Genomic DNA, 23,776 nt, shown 5'->3' with positions numbered 1-23,776 from the left:
AAAGCACATAACCTCTCCTCTTTTTCCAAAAATTGTGAAATGTGTTGCTGGATCCTGAGATCGCAAAACTTTATAGCCTAGGATCCAAGTTCGACGTAAGAGAGAGAGAGGGAGAGAGGAGATCCCACGTAGCTGAATTTGCAGATTGAGGGGCACAAAATTCCGAACACAAATTATCTCAAAATCCATGGGGTCAAATTCGACCACACGTTCAAGTCGTCCGCGCAAAGCCACAGCTATCTTCGATAAATTCAAAAGTAGGACTGGATCCTCAATGCGCTAGCGAGCAGCACTTGGGCACGGATAAGAAAATCTTGCTGACCTCTACAATACAAGCCCTAATACCGCGTTAAAAACTTCAACAGGGTGCCTCCTCATGACTTTAATAAGGTTCTTCCCTTGCATCAGCCTAATCATATCCTTTCGTTTCAGTACCCGTTATATGTTGGACTGAATTCCCCCACACCAGAAAGAACCTGCATGATCTAGAGAGAAAGGTCTAACGGTATAAGACAGAATATATCCTCACAAATGCACTGGAGTTCTTCCCTTACGTCAGCATAATCATATGCTATTTTTGCAGTACCTGTATGAGTGTTACAATGTGAGTCAACCTAATAATTTTATGTTGGACAGGACTCCTCCACACAGGCGTGGCAGAAAAAATCCTGCATGATCTAGAAAGGGAGAGAGATCAGGCAAATCTGAATAGAATTCCTACTGATACAGTCGCCGATATAGTTAACCATTACAGTGCTTTGCACATGAAAACGTCGGCTGCCTAGAAAAACCAAGGTACTTTTGACTCAACTACGTTCAGGATGGTGCAACTGTCAAAACTTGTATTTGGCGCGAATTGTTAAAGTTGTGCGGAACGCCTTCCCAGCGTGTGACAAAGTCCCGCACAATATTCTCCTACTTTTTAATTGCCCCGCCAAACCTACCAATTAAATGCAGAGGTTATTTAACTACAGCCCATAAGAGTAGCTGACTTTCCAAATCTGACTAGCAGTCGGATTTAGCGGTTTATACAGCTAACATATATTACGTAAACAACAACAACATTATCCCATCATGTATGTATGATCGATCAGGATGGTGCAGCCGTCTCAATTCATATTGGACACGAATTGACGAACGCCTGGACATCGAAGAAGAACCGGATTAATCAGTCTATAAACAACAGTGCGCGTTATCACTGATACAATAACAACAAGATTATCCGATGGCCGACTTTGAATTCAATCCTCAGCTCCTTTATGAATTTTTATATTACCTATATTAATCAAATCAGTTCATAGGGCGCTCTGTAATAGAACTAGGTTCGCTGATTTGGAAGAATCGCAAGCTGTTGAGCTCTTGCTGTGCTCATACCCCACAAAAAAGTTTTGCTAAAAAAAAGAACAATAGATTCAAAATCCAAATTCTATGCCGCGGAACTAATATTCACCTGAATACCTTCATCTCTATTTAAGCTTGAATGATCTATCGATAATAGAGTCGGGCGTGTAATTACAGGTAGAGTCAAGGTTAGGAGTTTGTGTCCCTCAAGTCGGAGTTGGAAAATGGATTTTGGGTAAATTTCATTCCAAAAAAGGAAATACCTTCTTCTCTGACATCATACCATCAAAAATATAATTTTCTATAGATTTTTGTTTTTTTTTACGACAAAATAAAATGCGAAACACGGTAGAGCATATATTTACGATGTATATGTGCTTACATTCTTCCATTGCTTCGTTGTTATGTAAATTTTGTTGTAGTCTATGTACTTTGTGCATAATATATATTTACTTGACGGTATATAACAACACGAGCCGGCTTTGGGCAAAATAAACCCATAGTTAAATACATTTTTTTCTTTTGGTGAGTAGACAATAACAATTATCGTGATAACAACGATGAGGATGACGATGTTTACTTTTTTCTTCTTGGCAGAGAATAACAAGAGAAATCAAATGTCAACACACATTCTTCCAAAACAAAATAACAAAGACTAGACGATTCTACAAAAAAAAAAAACAAGTAAAAAAGCTGTAATTTCGACCGGGCCGAACTTTGAATACCCTCCACCATTTGGAACGAATTTGGCTATTCTCAAAAACAATAAAATCCGTTAAAAAATCCTGTTAAAATCTTAAAAATATCTGTCTTAGACTGCAGTATAAATTACAAACTTCAAATACCAAATTTGAAACAATTCCGGTGAATAATGTCGCTATAATAATCAAAATACCGAATATCGGGAGGTACCGTTTTATTGGGGCTATACGAAAACGTGGACATGCACAGACAATCTCCTGTCATAGGATGTAGCATCAATAACGAACATCAAATACCAAATTTGAAACAATACCGGTGAATAATGTCGCTAAAATCAGCAAAATACCGGAATAACAAACTTAATATACCTCCATACTATGGTGGAGGGTATAAAAAAATTACGGGAAATAATTCTTCACTCGTGCCAAAAATATTGATGTAGGTTAAAATGTTTAAATTTGAAGGAGAATTCCTTTTCAGAAGTAGAATTCCTTCTGCTCTTCGTAGATAAATAGAAAACCGTTTTCGCAGTCTTCAATGAAGATATGTTCTGTCTGGTGGATAATCGACCCTTCTAGGCATAGAAGTCCGTCCGAGATTTCTGAGACTCTCCCCTACCTCCTACAAATAGAAAATCTGCCGCTGTTTTTTGTAGAGATTTTTAATTTGCGTTTCATTTTCAATTTTTGACATTTCGCTGTGGAGTGATGCAGCAGGCAGGATGTGATGTGGTATTTGGATATTTACATTTTCTAAATTATTCAGCAATCCAGACTTGAAGTGGTGAAACACATCCAGGGCAGTAGAAGACTAACAATCGTCGGCAAACTTTGTTCACTTCAGTTGTTGTTGTTGTTTTTGTTATTGCGGCATTGTCAATATCATGGCGCATGACCTTGAAATTTCCAAAAGGGAGTTTCCTTTGGTAGAGTGGTTGCTGTTGTTGTTATTGCTGGCTGCAAACAGCGGCAGCGACAGTATGTATTGTATTTTGATTTTAAGCGGGGCAGCCGGAGAAACCTTATGATTTTGCAATACACAACCAGATATTTGCTTCTTTGTCAATTCCCTTCCTCTCAGTTTGTGCTTTTCTGTGTATGTATGCCTCTCTTACTGATAAAAATCGTTGGAAGAATGAGAAAGCGGTGTAATCTGAAAATGAAATGTGCGAATGTGTTCATTCTTTTATTATATACTCGAAAACCCAAAACAACATCGTAATACGACGCAATATCATCAACATCACCGGCAAAAAATACCCCATAATCCTAACCTCTGCCTGCCCTACCGTCGTCTTCCTTCATTGTGCCTGCCTTTCCTCCTAACCTAATAATCACCAAAGTAAATATGTGCAAATATGTCTGTATGTACAGCTGCAATATGTTTTTTTATTATTATTTTTTATTTTATTTTTGTTCTTCTGTTTTGTATAGCCAGCTAAGCTTGAAGGCAAAGCTTTATTTGAATTTTGTGTGGTAGGCATTTCATAAAAATTAATTGACGATTCCAGAGGCTAGACGCTCTCGCTCTGCTCTATATTCTTAATTAAAATATTATGGAAAAAGTTGTATATTGAAATATATATTTGAGTGTTTTTTTTTTTTTGTGTTGATTACGAAAATAATTTTGATGTCTAATTTTGAAAGGATCTGTGGGATTTTTGATTTTTTTGTTAAAAGAAATGAGGGCATGAAATGTAATTGAGAAAACATATAATAAAAATGTTGCAAGAAATGAAAAAAGTGCTTAGATATATTCAAAACTAAACTGGGCTCTAGACTTGATATCGTTGGACGAATGATGTATTTTTACCAAAAACCCATGAATTTTCAATATGCCATACCAGGCACGCACCAAATGCTGCATCTTTGAAATGGCTACCAAATTCATGGCTGTCGATCAAAGTACCTCAATTTTGGCGGAATTAGACCCATAGTTCCTTTTGTTGATAGATTTATGAACACACGTCCGTCAGCCCGAGAACAGGTCGCATTTATAGCCCGATCGAGATGCTATACCAGGCCCGTCCCATATGCTGCATCTTTGAAATGGCCGTACAAACTCATGGCTATAGACTACAGAAGTACTGCAATTTTTTTTGCGGACTTAGACCCACAGTTTCTTTTGATGATCGATTTATGAATGTCCTTCCGTCTGCCCAAGTGCAAGTCGCATTTGCCCGATTGAGATTAAATTTTCCACAAGTCATTTGTTTGTCCAAAGGACGAATCGGTTTAAATTTAGATATAGCTCTTATATATCTTTGTCCAAATTCAATTTTATTGTGCGCCATATGTTTAATAGTCATCCAAATAGGATGCATTGTAGTTCAAATTTGATGAAAATCGGTTCAGTAATAGCTATTTTATATACATTTATATTTCATCCGACTTGGTGTTTTAGTTCCTCATAATCTTAATTTCATACAGTTCAGAAACACCCCTCTCAAGTTGTATAGAGATTGGTTCAAATTTGGATATAGCTCTCATATATATCTTGATCCGGTTTCAGGTTTATTGCGCACCAAATGGTTAATAATCAGGCCGAATTCTGTCTAGAAGCAAGTACTTCGAATTTGCTGAAGATCGGTTCAGAAATAGCTATAGCTCCCATATGTATGTTTCATTAGATTTATGGTTTGAGTCCCTCATGTTCGTAATATGCACCCTACATCAATGATATTTGGCATACATTTCTAAAATACCTCTGCCAAATTGTATCGATATCGGCTCCGATTTAGATATAGCTCCCTTATATATATCTTTATACGATTTCAGGTTTATTGGGCACCAAATATTCAATATCAGATGAAATGGAGTGGATTTTGGCACACACGACCGAATTCAGCCTAGAAACAAGTACTTCCAATTTGGTGGAAATCGGCTCAGATATAGCTATATCTTCCATATATATGTTCCATCCGATTTTGTTTTTATGTCCCTCACTTTCGTAATATGCACTCTACTTGAATGGTGTTTGGTACCTGATATCCCACAAATCTCTAAAATACCTCTGCCAAATGTTATCGATATCGGTACAGATTTAGATATAGCTTCCATATATATGTTTGTCCGATTTCAGGTTTATTGCGCACCAAATGCTTAATATTAGCCCAAATGGAGCGGATATGAACGAATTCAGCCAAATGTTTTTCGAGATCAGTTCAGATTTTATGCGGCTTCCATATAAATCTTCATCTGATATCACGATTATTGTGCCTATAGCCCGTCCTACCCGACTTTTGACATGTTTTCACTGGTTAATTTTTTATACCCTCCACCTTGGAATGGAACTTTGTCATTCCGTTTGTAACATCCTTAAATGTTCGTCGTAGATCCCAACGATGTCTGTCTGTCCGTCGGTCTGTTGAAATCACGATACAGCCCACATTATTTGACGTAGAGCGCCAAAGTTTAGCAGAGCAACTTGTATTGTGTCTAGGATGGTTGTTATTGGAAATGAGATATAACGGTCCACGTTTTGTCTAGTCACCATATAACGGTACCGCTCGATATTCGGTATTTTGATGATTTATGCTACATTTTTCACGGATTTGTCCGAAAATTGGTATTTGTGGGTCATAACGGGTCCCAGTTCTAGTGGCGAGACATTACATGTATGGGTCCACGCTTTGGTATAGCCCCCATACAAAGGTACCTCCCGATATTCGGTATTTTGATGGTTTTTGCCACATTTTTTCACTGATTTGTCTAAAAATTGGTATTTGTTGGTCAAAATGGGTCTTAGTTCATGAAGCGAAAGATTGTATGTATAGGTCCACGTTTTGGTATAGTCCCCATATTACGGTACGCGTCCCCATATTCGGTATTTTGATGATTTTTGACATATTTTTTCACGAATTTCTCTGAAAATTGGTAGTTATAGGTCATAATGGGTTCTAGCTCCTTTCGCGAGACATTGCATGTATAGGTCCATGATTTGGTATAGCCCCCATATAACGGTGCCTCCCGATATTCGGTATTTTGAAGATTTTTGACACTTTTTTTTCGCGAATTTCTCTGAAAATTGGTAGTTGTAGGTCATAATGGGTTCTAGCTCTTTTGGCGAAACACTGTATGTATAGGTCCACGTTTTTGTATAGCCTCATATAGCCGTATTTCCCGATATTCGGTATTTTGATGATTTTTGGCACAATTTCCCATGTATATGTCTAATGTTTCCTTTACCCTAAGGTGGAGGGTATTAAAAGTTTGGCCCGGCCGAACTTAATGTTTTTTTTTTTTTTGCAAACAGCTTTTTCGAACCATTCTATGTAGTACGAATCCGGCTAGAGGAATTACAAAATAATTTTTATTTTATGTACCACAATTGTGATTTTTTTGTTTTTATTGTTTTTCAAAATATTTATTTCAATTCGTTGCACATAAAAAAAATTTTGGCATTTCTATAAATATCACCGACGATATGTACGAAAAAGAGTAAACAAAGCGTAATTAAAAACAAAATGCAAACTATTTATGTACCCACCACTGCGTTAGCTATCAACTATTTGACGAGAATAACAAAAAAACAAATAAAATCTAAAAAATAGAAGGAAAAAATTGCGTTGCAAGAACTAAATAAATTTCATTGCACTTTTGGCAGAGAAAAAGGTAATTCAACTTGAGTGGCTGGCTGGCTGGCTGACGGTGGACGACATGGCGATGGCGGCTACAATTGGTTCCAACCAACCAGTTGTCTTGCTTAGCGAATTTATGTTGTTGTGGCTATGACTATGACTGCCATGAACACCAAACAACACTTGGACTATGACGGATATATCAACGACGATGAATGCCAAACCAAACAACGTCGCAGCCGGCTAGTCAGCCAACAGACGGATTTTATGAAACAGGCTAACAGAAAATTTAACATTTCTTATTTTCCAGAATATGATAGATGATATGGGCTCGAAATGGCAAGCGTTTGGAGGGAGGATCTCTAATAGAAATGGCTAGAAATACTTACTTATTTAGAAATATATACTTTAACTTTTTGGTCTCTAAAGGTTTCTGCCCCAAACTTCCAACCAAATCAACTGTGATTTATATATTTCAAGTTCTTAGATTAGCTCCTCCCTCCTCACATAAAGGAACTTTTGAATTTTAGGGATAGCCGATTAGGCTATGTATCAAGCTTTCACATGGCTGAAGGTATGGAAACTTCGACCCGGCCCAAATGAATGTCGCTTTTTACTTGTTATACCCACCACCATAGTATGGAGGCTATATTAAGTTTGTCATTCCGTTGAAACTCCTCGAAATATACATTTTAGACCCTACAAAGTATTCTTATTATATTCTTGATCAGCATAAAATTCTATGTCGATTTAGCGATGTCCGTTTGTCTGTCCGTCCGTTGAAATCACTCTAGCTTTCGAACGAAATGAAGTAGGTTGATAAAATTTTACTCAAATGTATATTATGTCTGCAGGACTTTTGGTATTGAAAATGGACCATGTAGGACCACGTTTTAGAATAGCCTCCATATATAGGGAGTAGTATTTTCGGAATTTTGGCGACGTAAGCGATATTATTCACCGGAAATGTTTCAAATTTGGTATTTGAAGATTTAATGAATTTTGCAGACTGTGACGGAAAGTTGTCCGTGCAGGTCCATGCCTCCGTATAGCTTCCATGTAACGAAACTTCCCTATATTCGGTATTTTGATAATTTTACCGATTCACCGATTTTCAAGTTTTGCATTTGAATATTGTAATGGCTTATGATAAAAGTTGCCTATGCAGGTCCACGTCGTCGTATAGACCATAATATAACGGATACATTCGGTATGTTTAAGATTTTAACAAAATTTTTAACGGATTTTTTTGTTTTTGAAAATTCCCAAATTCTTTCAAAATGGTGGAGGTCCGGCAGCCTACAGCTTTTTATTATATAATTTCAACATATCCTGTTGTCAAGCTGATTTTAGTTCTATTCAGCCTAACATAAATGAGTTCCCCTCATTTTCTCACAAATCTTGGTAAACTTGTGTAAATAATATACCCATGTTGTATTCTACTTCGCATATCGACCAAGTGACAACAATAGTAGTAGTGCAACATGTAAACTGCAAATTTACACACCGTGTAGTTTTCAAATAGAATTACATTCACCGAACAAAAGAAAACAAGATTTCAAATCAAAACAGCAGGAGGAGGAGGACAATCATATCACACGTTTGTTGTATTTTTTTCAATGCATGTAGAACCTTCAAAACGGTCTTTAACTTTGGTGCATAGAAAGAATTGCGTCTAAACACAACACTCCACGCATACATATTTGCCAGTTTTGCATTGAGCTTCTCTCCCCTCCAGGTGAGGGCTAATAAACTTGATAATCTGAATTTTAAGTTGAGATTTTTCTACAACAACAGCATCATATGATTTACACATGTAATGTTTATTGTTGTGTTGGTTCGGAGGTCTACTTACGCACTAACATGTCTATACAATTCGTGATTACCTTTGTGTCTATTCTTTCTTTTTGTTGATTGTTGTGGGGAAGCAACTTCCAAGGTGTCTGATGAATAATTGCTATTTGGAGAATATGAAGCCTTGAAGTCCCTTGAAAAAAATAAAGTTTAAAGGCATTGAGAGTTCATTGAAACAAATTGCGTCTAATATTCTAGGTGTCCTCCAAAAAAATCCAGTACTAAATATTGAAAATACATCGACGATATATATAGCATTTGACCATTAATGACAACTGCACCGTTTTCAAGCGGAGATTCTTGAGAATGCCGCCGAGACCGTAAAAGGACTATGCTATAGATTAACAGGACTAGAGACCATATATGTCGATAATCAGGCGGACCTTAAAGCTATCAAGTCAAGTGCCTTTCAATCGAGAGCCACTCTAGACTACAAGAAAACCCTCATTGAAATACGTAATTATATTAAGCTTTGCTGTGTTCCTGGATGTAGAAACATAGTGGGGAATAAGCTCAAAAAGGTTCCCCGGGCGACTAATCTACGGATTGATGAAACTATTAAACATCCAATAGCCATTTTACCAGCTGCTTCAAAAAATCTCTTATCGATGAAACAGGACTTAGATACCGGTTATATGGTATCTAAGGACATCTGGTCGGCAATCTCGAGAAGAAGAACAAGATACCTTATCAGTTAGTATGTGTGATCTAAGTATCGCAGTAGGTATACTGACTGGCCACTGCAGTATATCTGTATAGTGCAGTATATCCGATATCTGACCTCAAGATGGGATGATAGCGTTTTCCTGACTACTGTAGACTATGTGAAGATGAAGCAGATATTGAGACGATCGGACACCCATGCTATCCATCAAGAGACATCGGCTATATGGCGATGGTAGAAAATCTAACGTTCTTTTCAAAATTTTCCCTGGTTAAGCAGTACCCTCTTTCTATAAACCCCTCCTTTTCCTTTTTTTATTACTCTTCCTAAATTGATAGTTTTTCCAAGGATGAACACAATGGACCAACTGTCTACAAGTGAATCAGTTGCCAACTAACAGCTACGCATCATCAAACAAAATCTAATACTTAATCCAGTGTTACTACAGATATTGAGAGTTACAATTTCCCAAAATATTGTTCCTTTGTAGGGATGGTACCACAAGGTGAACCTATATATTCCATCTTCATACCAGATGTTGTGTGTGTATTTAGTCCTCTTTCAAAAAAATGTTAAAATACCTTAAAATCACCTTTAAAAATCCAAGTTAATAAAATCTTGAAGACCTCTTTTAAAAATCTACATTTAAAGCGCTTGAAAACTCATCTTTAAAATTCTCTAAGTCCGCTTGATGGCCTCCAAAAAAAAAATCCTTAAAAGCTTTGGAAGTCGCTTAAAAATCCACGTTCAAAAAACTTACCTCTATTAAAAATCTTTTAAAAACCTTAAAATTCCATTTTTGAATTCCTGTAATTTACAGATCTTTCGAAAAATTAATTTTAAACCTCTTAAAATTCCATTTTTAAATCCCAGTAGTTCACTTAAAGACCTCTTTTTAGGTCTTTGAAGGTCTCCTTACAATTGCACTTTTAAATGCCTGCAGTCCACTTGAAGTTTTTTTTTAATATCCATGTTTAAAATCTTGGAGACATTTTTTAAAATCCACGTTGAAAATCCTTTGGAGGCCACTTTTAAAAATTCACGTTCAATTCCACTTTTAAAAACCTTGTAATCTAATTGAAGACTTCTATATAAATACCTTTTAGAGCCTTTACAGTCGTTTTTTAAAGTCAAGTTTAAGGATCTAAAGATCCATGATTATTATGATTATGTTTACAGACCTGGGAGTCCACTCTAAAAAGTTTATCTCAAGTTTATCTTTCATAAAATTAATGGTTAAGTCATTAAAGCCCAATAATAGCTAATTTTAAAAGGTCTCGGAGGCCTCTTTATAAGGCCAAGTCATATTCCAAAATAGGGCTCAGAATAGGGTTTAAATGTTCACTTTTTAGGACCTTTGAGTGACCTAGAGAATCTCTTTAAAAATCCACGTATAAAAACCTTGAAGATCTCTTTAAAAATCTCCATTTCAAATCCTTGAGGATCTCACGTTGTAAGTCCTTGAAGACTTCATTAAAATTCCATTATTGTAATCCTTGTATTCCGCTTTAAAAATATGCACTTTTTCCCTTTGAGGATCTCTTCAAGCTTTAAATATCCTCCTTGTTAAAGCTTTCTAGACATATTAAAAAAATAACGCGAAAAAACCTTCGAGTCCTCTCTAAAAACTCACGTTTATCTGCCCTGGGTTTCCAGCCAACAACTTTGCCAAAACGAAGAAAATTGTTTAAAAATTGAAATATTCTTAAAAATATGTGAGTCCACATTGAAACTAACTAAAATCTCGTTTTTATTCTCTTTACAGCTGTTCCTACAGTTTTAAGCACCTACATCTCCTGAATCATTCCAGTCACCGTCAGCAAGAAATAAACCTTTGTAAGCCAAGTAGCACAAAAGCTCTTGTCACGCCATATAACACCAAGGAAACACAAGTATCAAGCGCACCTGTTGATCCAAGTACAAGCCACATTCGCATCAAACGGACGGTCTTTCTGCTACTCTGGCATAACATAAACTAAAACGAAAAAACAGATCCACCCACCAGTTAACAAAACAACCACCACTACCTTTTAGAAAAAGAAATAAAACAAAAAAACACACCCGACACAACACAATGGAAGTTGAGGCAGCACGTCAAAATGGCTATGCCAGTGCTGAGTCACGTGAAAGCTCCGTAGAACGTGAGCTTAACGGTGACATCAAGGCAGTGGAAATTAACGGCACCGCTGCCGCCATCGCTCATTCTCCCAAAGGCCAAAATGGCATTATCAAAAAGCCACACAATGTCTCGGCCGATGCCCATGATCAACGCATCAAGCGCAAGGGCAAACGTCTCATCCAGCGACAAAATAGTCGCGGTGAAAGTGGCAGCAGCAGCAATGGCGGTGCCATTGGTGGTATACCCATTGTCATGAATGGCAGTGCCAAAGATTATGTTGTACCTCAACGTCGTTGGAAGAACAGTCGTCGTTCCCGATCGGGCTATGGTCGTGGCCTACCGAAAAAAGGTGGTGCCGGCGGCAAGGGTGTCTGGGGTCTGCCCGGTTCCGAGGCCCTCGAAGAACTGTACGAAGATGAAAATGATCCCAACTACGACAGTGAGACCAATGATCAAAATATTGTATTAAGTGAAGTCATTCCGGAGCTAACTCCTGAAGAGTTTTTCAAATTGGCCGAGCCCATTGTCTTGGAATACTACGAGCATGGTGATACCCATGAAGTGGCTGTTAATTTCGATGAAATCTTAACGGGTAATTTGCGTCCATATGTTACTAGTGTTATAGTTGAGATAGCGTTGGATCACAAAGATTCGCAGCGTGAAATGACATCGGTATTGATATCCGATTTATATGGTCGTGTTATAACGGCCAAAGATATTGAAAAAGGTTTCGAAATATTATTGGCAAATTTGCCAGATTTAACACTGGATACACCAGATGCACCAAATTTGTTAGGTAAGTTCGAAAAGAAAAAAGAAGAAATATTAACAAAAGCAGAAAAACATGTTTGAATTCTGTGGAACAGGGCCTATTATGAATATTTGAGAAATATGATATTAAGACAACAAAATCTTAAATTGCCATATGAAATGTTAACAAATATAAAAAAGTCGATTTAAAGAAAAACCTATAGCCCTGTTTCACTGTCAAATTATTATTATTTAACTAAAATCGAATTATTATCGAAAGAGTTTATAAAATATTTCCTCCTATTTTTCTCCTCTTTTCCATCTTTCCAGGCAACTTCTTAGCTCGTGCCGTTGCCGATGATTGTCTGCCCCCGAAATTTGTCACCAAACCATCGGAACATGGTGAGCTTAACGATCATGCCATGACGGCAATACGCCGTGCCGATACTCTACTACACATGAAACAGGGTTGGGCCCATTTGGACAATGTCTGGGGCATGGGTGGGCCACTGCGACCCGTCAAGACCATAACAAAACAAATGACATTGCTGCTGAAGGAGTATTTGTCATCGCGTGACATACAAGAGGCTCATCATTGCCTGCGTGCCCTTGAAGTTCCACATTTCCATCACGAACTTGTCTACGAGGCGGTGGTAATGACTCTCGAATCGTTGTCACAGACCACCGAGGAGGCAATGTGCGAGCTGTTGGCATCATTGGATAAAGCTTGTTTGGTACTTCCAGCTGGCATGGAACAGGTGAGCTACTGAAGACCATAAATTTGGATTTTTTTGTGTATATTTTTAAAGGATTATTAAGAGAGGGGATAAAAAGAATATATTTTGATGGACTAAATTAGATTGAGCAGACTTAAAAGAGGTCAAAGGCTTCTTTAGAATCACAACTTCAAAGGCTAAAGTAGTGGGTTCTTAAGAATGATTTATTTCAGGATGAGCCTTAGGCGTAGGTTCTTTAGTATGATTTATTTCAGAATGAGGCCAAGGCCTGGGTTCTTAAGAATGATTTATTTCAGGATGAGGCCAAGGCGTGGGTTCTTAAAAATGATTTATTTCAGGATGAGGCCAAGGCGTGGATTCTTAAAAATGATTTATTTTAGAATGAGCTCCAGACGTAGGTTCTTAAGAATGATTTATTGCAGGATTAGGCCAAGTCGTAGGTTCTTAAGAATGATTTATTTCAGGATGAGCTCCAGACGTAGGTTCTTAAGAATGAATTATTTCAGGATGTTGCCAAGGCCTGGGTTCTTAAGAATATTTTATTTCAGGATGAGGCCAAGGCGTAGATTTATTCAATTTATTTTAGGAATACTTTTGGTGGAGCAATGTATAGTATAGGATGGCTAGAATTGATTGGATTCTTTGATTTTTAAGATCGAGGACGACATCGTGGACTATGAAGAATTATGGTTTTGGTGTGGGTTCTTAAGAACGATCTTTCAAATCGAAGCTAAAGGTGTGGATTCTTAAAAACGATTTTTCAAAACGAAGCTAAGCGCGTGAATTCTTAAGAACGATTTTCAAGACGAATCTAAAGGCGTGGAGGGTTTTAAGAATGATTTTCAAAACGAAGCTAAAGGCGTGGATTCTAAGAGCGACTTTTCAACACGAAACTGAAGGCGTGGATTCTTAAGAACGATTTTTCAAAACCTAACTAAAAGCGATCATTCTTAAGAACAGTTTTTCAAAACGAAGCTAAAGGCGTAGTTTCTTAAGAACAGTTTTTCAAAACGAAGCTAAAGACTTAGCTTCTTAAGAACGATTTTTCAAAACGAAGATAAAGGCGTAGTTTCTTATGAATGATTTTACAAATCGTAACTAAAGGCGTAGATTTTTAACGTTCCATCGAGAATACTTTTGTTAGAGCAATGTCCACGTATAGTAGGGATTTTTTATATGACAAAGATACCTAGTGTTCCTTGATCATTTATAACGAGACCTAGGTCTCTTTGGTACCTCCCCCACAAAGGATCAAGATTTTGAATACCCAGAACAGAAAATCGGTACCATCGACTATATGGCATTTTAAAGACTTGGTGAGAAGTCCATCCCGTTTTTTATCTCGTGGTGGAGGGTATTAAAAGCTCGATGCGGCCGAAATAAAAACACTTTTACATTTTGATATTTTTTTTTTTTTGGAAAACTGTTATTTTTTTATTTTTGATACACGAAATCGTATGACAATGAATTAATTTTTTTGAGACCCTTGGTGGGTCCACAATTTTTCAAAATGTTGTTGTTGTATATTGTTGACCTGTTATATTTATTTTACTTATTTGGTTAATAGCTTGGCTTAAGGTCATTAAAAAACTATGTTTTTATTTTTGAATTTTTCTTTTTTTATTCATCCAATATTTCGATTTCCTCCGGAAATCATCTTCAGGGATATTTTTAAAGTAAAAAGCTCGTCTATTGAGTTTAAATGTCACTATCAAACTATCAAAATATTTTTTGCCTGATATCCTTTTTTAACTAAATTTTTTACTTTTTCTATATCTTTTCAGGGTTTCCTACGAGTTTTTGATGATATGGCTGACATTGTCTTGGATGTGCCACTTGCTTATATAATATTAGATCGTTTTGTGGAACGTTGCAATCGTGCTGGTTTTATAACTGATAAGATATTAAATAATATGCCCTCTAGGTAAGTTCGGATTTTTCTAATGTATTTCTCTAATTATTAGAAGCGAACAATTTTCCAAAATTAAAAAATCTCGGCCCAATGTCCAGAAGAAATTATAGTATTTAGGCATCTTCTTAGATCCTCGTGGAAAAAATCGTCATGTAATAACTATAACAAAAGCCCCGCAAAACAAGTCCCGTCGGATTTGGAGGTTAGGAACGTCTAAGTCTCATTATCCACAAGGAGTTGCTATATTTTAATATTAATAATTAATTAATTGTATATTTTTTCCTTTCAAAATCTTTAATAACGTATTTTTAGAAAAAAAATTCACAACATTTAATCCAACCTATGAAAGCATTGGGTCATGAAAATTACCTCATCATTTTTTATTTCGAAAGAAATTGTAAAAATGCTAAAACAGCCTTGTGATTTCATGATAAGTTACAAGCATACGTATGTAACGCTGCTTGCTTTTTCAATACAAGCCCTCTGCTCCTTATCTCCAATTGCCTATTACATTGGGTGTGAGTGATGATAATGTTTTGTTTTGCTCTTTCACTATCACTTGTGCCAATACCCTCAATCGAACTTTTGTTGTCTAGAATTTTTCATCTATTTGCCAATTCCCTGATAACAATAATTACTACATCTGTTTTATTTTCGCATTCGCACAAACATTCTTATCTACAATGGCTTTGGTTGGGGTGGTGGGCCTTTTATTAAGTGTAAAATTACATTAAATTTATGATGGTGTCTGATGACGAATTATTATTATATCTTGTATATTAACTTGGAAAATATGTTTTTCTCTTTTGGCTGTTATAATGTTTATAAATTCAGATAATACCTTGAATTTGTTTTGTTTACTTGAGCCATAAATAAATATGACCCATATTGGTGTGTCGCATTATTCGCGGGATAAACAAGAAAACACCTGACACTTGGCACGTTCGGTTTTGTGTAATCGTGTGAGTGGGGCTCTATTATTATCGTCAATAAATCGATAAGTTTTCATTTTTTGCTCTTATTTGTATAATTTATTAGACCCTCTGCTATTTCAGATGTACATATGTATGTACATTTGTATAAACAATGTAAACTTTTTTTTATTGGAAATGTAAACAATGTCTGAATTTATATTCTGTTTGCAATATTTATCACAATGTTTGAGTATGAAACTGATTAATTTATATACAGAAAGAAATACAACTAATATTTCAGGATTGAATCTAATTTTTAGGGAATCTAAATGGGACTTTGGACAACAAAAACGTGGAACTTATTTGAAATATTTTCAAAAAGAACTCCAAGGCCTGATTTTTTCAAAATCTTCTCAAATGGACTCGGACTTTAAATGTGGATGTTTTAAAAATCTTTTCAAATTGACTAGTGCTTTAATCGTGGATTTTTAACTTATTTCAAAATAGGCCTAGGACTACAAACGCGAATTAAAAAACAAAAACAATACTCCACTTTTGAAAATATTTTCAAAATTACGGTTTTACACCCTTATTCTCTTAGAACGAAGGCATGAAACGGATCATTTGAAGTCGATCGGCGTCCGTCCGTCTTTTTGGCTGATGCGCAAGATAACTCTCGAAAGGAGCATCCTATTTCGTCCAAACTTGGTAAATCATAATATTTTTTTTTTATCAAACTTGAATCGAGTTCGGAGATGGACAATATCGGTCCACCCATTCTGACACACCCAACATTTTCAAAGAAAATAATTTACGTCTTTAAAAGAGAAAGGGTTGACCGAGTTTGTTCAAACTTTGCGAATCCCAATTTCCATCAGTGCTTGACAAATCATAATTTTCCTGCCAACACAAAATCTAGTGTGAAGATGGGATAAACCGTGTACCACCCCACAAAGGGCTAACTTTTTTTACACCCATAATCATACCCATAACTCTCACAAAATGCAAAATGAGCATAATCATACGCTTAGCCGAGATGGCTAGAGAGCGTATATATCAATTGATACGGCCAAAATGTGCCTCATCGAAATATCGGTTTTAGACCCTAAGTCTCTATTAACCAATTTGGAGTCCATCTAGTGATGTTCGTCCATCTGTCTGTCTGGCTGGTACGCACGATCACTCTCGAAGGGAGTATTTGATCTGAACTTGGTTTATCGTAATATTATTATCAAACTTAGATCGAGTTCGGAGATGAACAATATGGGTCCACTTCTTCTGGTACCTCCCGCACAAAAAATCGACATTTTCAAAGAAAATATTTTACTGCGCAGAGAACGAACGGATAATCGGTTTTTTCTCCAGCATTGCAAATCCTAATATTTGCATCAGTTCCAGGTCAGGTGTGAAAATGGATACCTCCCTCACAAAGGGAGAGTTAAAATTTGAACAATTATAACTCTTATAAAATGTGAAGTAATAGTCTGATTCTCTTCAAATTACACACATCACAATTTTTTTATTGACCCAATGTCTGGTGTGAAGATGGAACATATCAGTACACTGCTTCTAGCACTTTCCCCACAAATGTTCAAAATTTTGAATATCTATGAAGCTCAAGACGTTAAAATCCGATTCCATTTAGACTTGGCACATCTGAATATTTCTATTAACAAAAGTTCTGTTATAATGATGATAGAGATCGGACCATTCCTTCTGGTTGGTACCTCCCCCATATAGGGTTTACGATTTTGAAAAACAAAACGCTCAAAGAATGCGAAATGATCATCCCGTTCTCTTCATATTTCACACATCCCATTATTTCTACTAACACAAGATGGGATATATCTGGCCATTCCTTCTGGTACCTCCCCCACAAAGGGTCAAATTTTTGAATAACTATGGAGCTCATAAAATAGGAAATTATCATCTGATTCCATTCAGACTTGGTACTTCCCAATATTTCGATAAGCACAAGATATGTTATAAAGATGGTTGGGATCGGATAATTTTTTCTGGTACCTCACCCACAAAGGGTCAAAATTTTGAATAGCCAAAACGATCAGAAAATGCGAAAAAATTCATCCGGTTCTCTTCAAATTTCACACACAAATAACACAATATCTGCTGTGAAAATAGAATATATCGGCGCACTATTATTTGTACTTCACCCACAAAGGATTCAAAATTTTGAAAAACAAAGCGCGAAATAAGCATCATACACTCTTCAAATTTTACACATCCAAACATTTATGCAAACGCAAAATCTGTTGTGAAGATGATAGATAGCTGCCAACCCGTTTTGGTTCTTCAACCACAAAGGTCTTAATTTCGAACACTTATATCTGTCATAATTGCGAAACAACTCGGCCGTTTTATCTATTTCCTTAGCCAGAAATCTGATATGAATATGAAATTAATTAGAATTTATGATTTCGTATAAAATTGAATATAAATGTTCGATTTCCTTTAAATTTGGCACATACTAATATTTGTATCTGTATTAGATGACATATTTTCACATTTTAAAATAATTTACACATATCTCATATAAAGTATAGGAAGTAGTCGACATAGTTCAACTCTGGATACGAATTGGTCAAAATTGACCAACTGCTTCGGAACCCCCCATAGAAGGTCAACAGTTAGAATAATCATAACTCAAGGCAGGGGGTATACATCTGTAGGCAATACCGACTGATACTATTTTACTTGTTAAAAGTATTTTCAAAGCGATTCTAAATGAATTTTTAAAAATTATTTTCAATATATCTTTAAAGCCTAAAAACGGTTTTCCATATAAATATTTTGAAAACGATATCTAAGGTATACAAAATTCCAGCAAAAGCTTGATTTTTTTATCACTTTTAAAATATTCTCAATTGTATTGCGCCTTTTAATATATATTTTTTTAATCATTTCATTCTCTACAATGTGTGGACAGCTCTGATGGTGGTTTCTTATTTTGGAACAAGTTAATGCTGCGACGCAATTTCATTCTTGCCGCACGTCTTTTTATTTTTGTTTTATTTTTCTTTTGAACTGGTTTTCTGTTTTGCCGTGTTTTTTCTTAAGAGCGAATGAAAACAGAAAAAAACCAAAACAAAATATATAAAAATAAATTAGCCGGTTGATAATCAGATGGTTGTGGCTGTGGTGGTGTTGTTGCTGTCAATTTTATTGTTTACTCAATCTTATTTTTTCCTTGTTTTCCCTCCAATAGATGACGCTGACAAAAAAAAATACGCTATCCAGGTGCCTGATTTATGAATTCCATGCACGTATTTTTGTTTAAAAAAATGATATTATTGTTGTTGTGATTAGCATAATTTAAGATAAGTTAAGTTAGTAAACAAAAAAACAACAACCAAGTTTTGTTGTGGTGGTGATTAGCCGAATACCAAAACGCCATTGGAAAACATAAACATTTGTTCTAACTATTGGGTGTTTGTGGTTTTTATCACGTCGTACACCACTACCCTACTAGCTCGCGTTTGCAAAACAAGAACTATATAACATAACATAAATATATATACATACATAACAAAAAAAATATATACATATATTAAAATGAGGTCAAATCATATTTGTTTGTTTACGTTATTAAAAAAGAACGAAAAGATATGCGTCGTAAATTTCCACAATTCAAGACCTTAGTGTGCCACCTCTTCAATATGTTCTCCTCTTTAATATGCTCGAAAAAAATCCACGTCTATTGGGGTTTGTTGTCCTTTTGAAAATATTTTTAAAGAGTGTTTTTTTATTGGCTTTGGATAAGTTTGATTCGTTTTATCAGATTTATTGGCCTTGGAGTCTTTAGAAAAATATCATTTTAATATGATAAATTATTGACATTGAAAATATTCCTAAAAAAAATTAACGTGATAGACCTCGAAGTCGTTTTTTGATAATACTCTAAAAACTCACATTAGGGCCTTGAAGTAGTTTTGAAGTTATATTTTTAAAAATCCGCCTCCAATTGGACTTCTATTTGAAAAAAATCGCAGTGAAAATCTTGCAATATTTTTTTAGAAATATTTCAAAAAATTCTGGATTATAAGCCATGAAGTCGGTCTGAAAAAATAGTTTATAGATTTGGAATCGTTTTGGGAAAACTTTCAATATCCACGTTTATTGTGTTCATTTTATACCCTTTACCATATATACAGGGTGAGTTAAAAAAGTGCAACAAAGTCAAACGTAATATTTTTTTATTTTTTTTTTTTTTAATTTTAGTGAATAAAAGCAAAAAATTTCAAAAATAGCATCAAATTTTAGAATAAGTTTAGATTTGATCGAATTGGTCAACTTTGGCACGAATTATGGCCTTCAAACGCCCAATGAAACCGCCACATGCTGTCCGAATGTTGCTCTGCGGTATTTGGCCCATTCCTTTGGTATTTTTTAGTGCCAACCTTTTTCAAAATACTCCAGACACAAAAGTCCAACGGATTGGTATCCGGAGATTTTGGTGGCCATTGTGCGCTGGAAATGAAGCGAGGAACCTCATTTTGTAACCATTCTCGGGTGGCGCGTGCTGAGTGCAATGGTGCTGAGTCCTGTTGGAATGTCCAAGGTCTACGGCCAAAATGTTTGCGTGCCCAAGGCTCTTATGCACCTTCCAGAATATGTTCGTCATAATTTTCGACATTTATTCTGATGCCACGGTCGATTAATACGAGCGGAGAGCGACCATCGGCGCTTGAGTTCTGGTGGCCAACCGAAGATGCACATTTTCAGCTGACCTCTTGGGCAAGTAATCACGATCATTTTGTTTGTTTACATTGTTCGGCTCGACAATGAATGTTTTCTCATCGGAGAAAACCAAATTTGGCAGTTCACCACTTTCGGCCAAACGAAGCAACTCTTTAGCCCGTTTGAGTCTATTTTCTTTCTGTTGCGCTGTAAGTTCTTGCAATTTTTGGAATTTCAATGGCCCCGAGTCATTTTTCAATATTTGCCGAATGGAATATTGCGATATGTTCAGAAAGACAGCAGTCTGAAGTTGGTTGCAGTTTTTTCATCTCATCCTGAATATATATTCTTGATCAGCTTAAAATTCTGAGACGATTAAGCCCTGTCCGTCCGTTTGCTATAAACACGCTAGAGTCAAAAGTTCGAAGATGGGCTATATCGGTCCATAATATCGTATACCCCCCATATAACGGTACCTCCCGATATTCGGTATTTTCACAATTTTGGCCACATTTTCAATGGAATTGTCTAAAAATCCACACCAGGAGTTTCTTCTGAATACTTGATCCCCTGTAAGAGAATTGGCTGGGTGGCTAGGTCCACGATATCGTATAGCCCCCATATAAAGGTACACTCTGATATTCGATATTTTGATGATTTTGGCCACATTTTTTAATGGAATTGTATGAAAATCCACACCAGGAGTTCCTTCTGAAATTCGTATTTGAAGTTCGGAATCGATGCTACAGCCTATGACAAAAAAATGATTTTTGCAGGTCCACGTTTTTTGTATAGCGCCCCATATAACGGGTTTCATTGTAACGGTATTTTTCAAAGGATTTTTTTTTTTTTTTTGAATATTTTCAAGTTCCTTCCCAATGGTAGAGGGTATAAAAAGTTTGATCCGGCCGAACTTAGATGTTGTTTTACTTGTTTTAATCCACGTTTATAGACCTTTGAAGTTGTATGTATGAAGTTGTATTTATGAGCCGTTAAATTCTCTACTAGATCTCCTTGTTTATTCCTTCCTAAAGCCACATTTAAAGCAGTTTAAAAAAAACATTTTTATTAGCCATAAGCCTTTCAGGCGCTTGAAAATATTTTTTTTTTTAAATCTACTTAAATTCAAGGCCTTTTAGACAGACACTTGTATGAATTTTTATAAAAAATAATAAATTTTATATTCATATCAGATCTCGTGTTGAGAGAAATATAAGATATACCGGGTATGAAAAGAATCGCAGACTTGTTTCAGAAGTTATGAGAGGTATAAATATTGAACATTTTAAGACCTTTGTTGGGGAGGCACCAGAAGGTGTGGTCCAATATCTCCCATCTTCACACAAGATCTTGTGTTTGTAAAAATATTAAAATGTGTGAAGTCGGACACTTATTTCGCATTTTGCTTTTTATAATTCAAAATGTTGACCCCTTTGTGAGGGAGGCACCAAAAGGTGTGCTTTAAAATTTCCCATCGCTACACCAGACCTTGTCTTTGAGACTTCCTTACATAAAACTACTTTAAAAGTCTTCGAGTTTAATAGATTTCTATAACCCTCGAAAATATATAAAAAAACCCGTAATTAAAATTTTTTCAGACCCTTATAAATATTCTAACCCTTTGGGACCTTTGAGGTAGATATTTGATTCCTCATTGGAATATTGTAAAAAATCAAAGATTGTATGTCTGCAGCTATTTTTAAAAAATCGACTTTAGCCCTCTTTAAAAAATCGTTTTTGCTTTTTCAACTATTCTCAAAATAATAAATCCCGAAAATCTGTTGTTCAGTGTATATACCCATAATTTCCTCACAGCAGCCACTTGAAAAAAATATCAAATTTAATCTAATTACATGTTAATTATACCATTTTTATGTCATTCAAGTTTAGAGATGTCTAGCACAACAGCAAAACTCATTAGAATGTGGAATAGGATGTACAAAAAAGGCAAAATAAAATCGAAAAAAAAAAAACATCCGAAACAAGTAACCGGTAAAACAATATTTACCGGTTCTTACGTAACGTCAATTGTTATGACATTAAAAAGTGAGATCGACATGATGAAGTGCGTCATTCCAAATGACGATGTCTATCTACTACTACTACTTCATCCGTCGTCACCTCTTCCTGGCCACCACTGTATGACTGTCTGTCCACATATTCCCCTACATGGATGACTGGCTGGCTGGTGTGGTTTTTTCAGTTGATTATTTTTCTAAAGTCTTAATTTGATTCATTTTTTTTTTTTTTGGTTATTGTTTTTAATATTTTTTTGCGAACGTTTTGTCAGACTGTCGTTTACTCGTGCCTATAATTTATTTTTTTTAATAATATTTCGTTAATATTTCAAAACATGATTTTAATGACTTATCTTTCTTTCTTTTCTTTGTATATAGCATTTATTATTATTTTTTTTTATTTATTTATTTTCTTGTTTTTATTTATTTTTATTTTCTCTTTCTATATTCCTCATTTATTATTGATTTTTTTCTTGTTGCTGTATTGTTTCCTTTTCACGCCTAATATGCCGGTAATCTGCTAGCTAGCTCAATTGGCTGTCGGTCTGGCTGGCTGGTTAGCAGTCATTCGAATCACTTATTACGTCGTATATTTTAGAATTTTGTAAGCATTTCAAAAGAAAATTGCAACCGGCCGGCATACATTGAATGTGTGTGTGTAGTTTTCTGTTTGTTTTATTTTTTTTTTCATATTCTGAATTATTTACAAAACGATAAGAAAATATAATGTTTTTACACATGCTGTCGTCTACAATGTATTTTGCGACAACATTTTAATTGCAGATTGCGATTGTTCGCGATGTTTTCGTTAAAGGGTGGTCCGTTTTGAGTTGGCTTTTTGATGTGGGTTGATTACATATTTCGAGATCTACAGTGGTATGGAACTTTTAATGAACAAAAATTCTTAAAAAAAGACAGAAGATTATGAAAGTAGATCTAGAAATAGAAGTCATGTATATCGGCGTTTCGAAATTTAACATGGCAAAGTAAGCTACGTAGAGGAGGAGAGTTCCCCTGTCCTCATTTTTTTTTTTTAAATTTTGAATTAAGTCTTCTCGAAGTCTCGAAGTTAACATGTAAGAATATTTGCCACGATTTCGAAAAAATGTTAGAGTTTCCCGATAATAAAAAAAGCTATTATAAACAAAAATTGATGAAATTTTTATGCCCTCCCACATTCTATGGAGGGTATATTAGCTTTGTTATTCCGTTTGTAACTCCTCGAAATATTCATAATAAACGCTACAAAGTATATAAATTCATTATCAGCGTAAAAATCTGGGACGATTTAGGGATGTCCGTCCGTTATAATCACGCTATTTTTCCAACGAATTGAAAAAGAAGGATAAAATTTTGCACACATGTTTATTTTGGCAGTAGGCAGGTTGAGTTCGTAAATGGGTCATGTCACTCCACGTTTTCGTATACCTCCCGATTTTCGGTATTTAGGTGGTTTTAGAAACATCACTCATCCGAATTGTCTCAAATTGG

At 35.6% G+C, this 23,776-nt stretch overlaps 1 protein-coding gene across 1 annotated transcript in view; it reads left to right on the top strand.

The window, feature by feature from the left end:
- Nucleotides 1-23,776, top strand: part of LOC101892144 (programmed cell death protein 4) — a 51,288-nt gene that overhangs the window by 4,454 nt on the left and 23,058 nt on the right. The window contains exons 2-4 of the mRNA XM_005179495.4: nucleotides 10,906-12,055; nucleotides 12,340-12,767; nucleotides 14,531-14,670. Of these exons, the coding sequence (XP_005179552.1) occupies nucleotides 11,215-12,055; nucleotides 12,340-12,767; nucleotides 14,531-14,670 (1,409 nt within the window). The 5' untranslated portion in view covers nucleotides 10,906-11,214. The remainder of the gene's footprint in view (nucleotides 1-10,905; nucleotides 12,056-12,339; nucleotides 12,768-14,530; nucleotides 14,671-23,776) is intronic.

The sequence above is a fragment of the Musca domestica genome, unplaced genomic scaffold, assembly GCF_030504385.1.
Source record: "Musca domestica strain aabys unplaced genomic scaffold, Musca_domestica.polishedcontigs.V.1.1 2, whole genome shotgun sequence".
NCBI classification, from domain to species: Eukaryota; Metazoa; Arthropoda; class Insecta; order Diptera; family Muscidae; genus Musca; species Musca domestica.
Note: the sequence above shows the minus strand (reverse complement) of the source record. Positions and strands in the feature narration are given on the sequence as shown.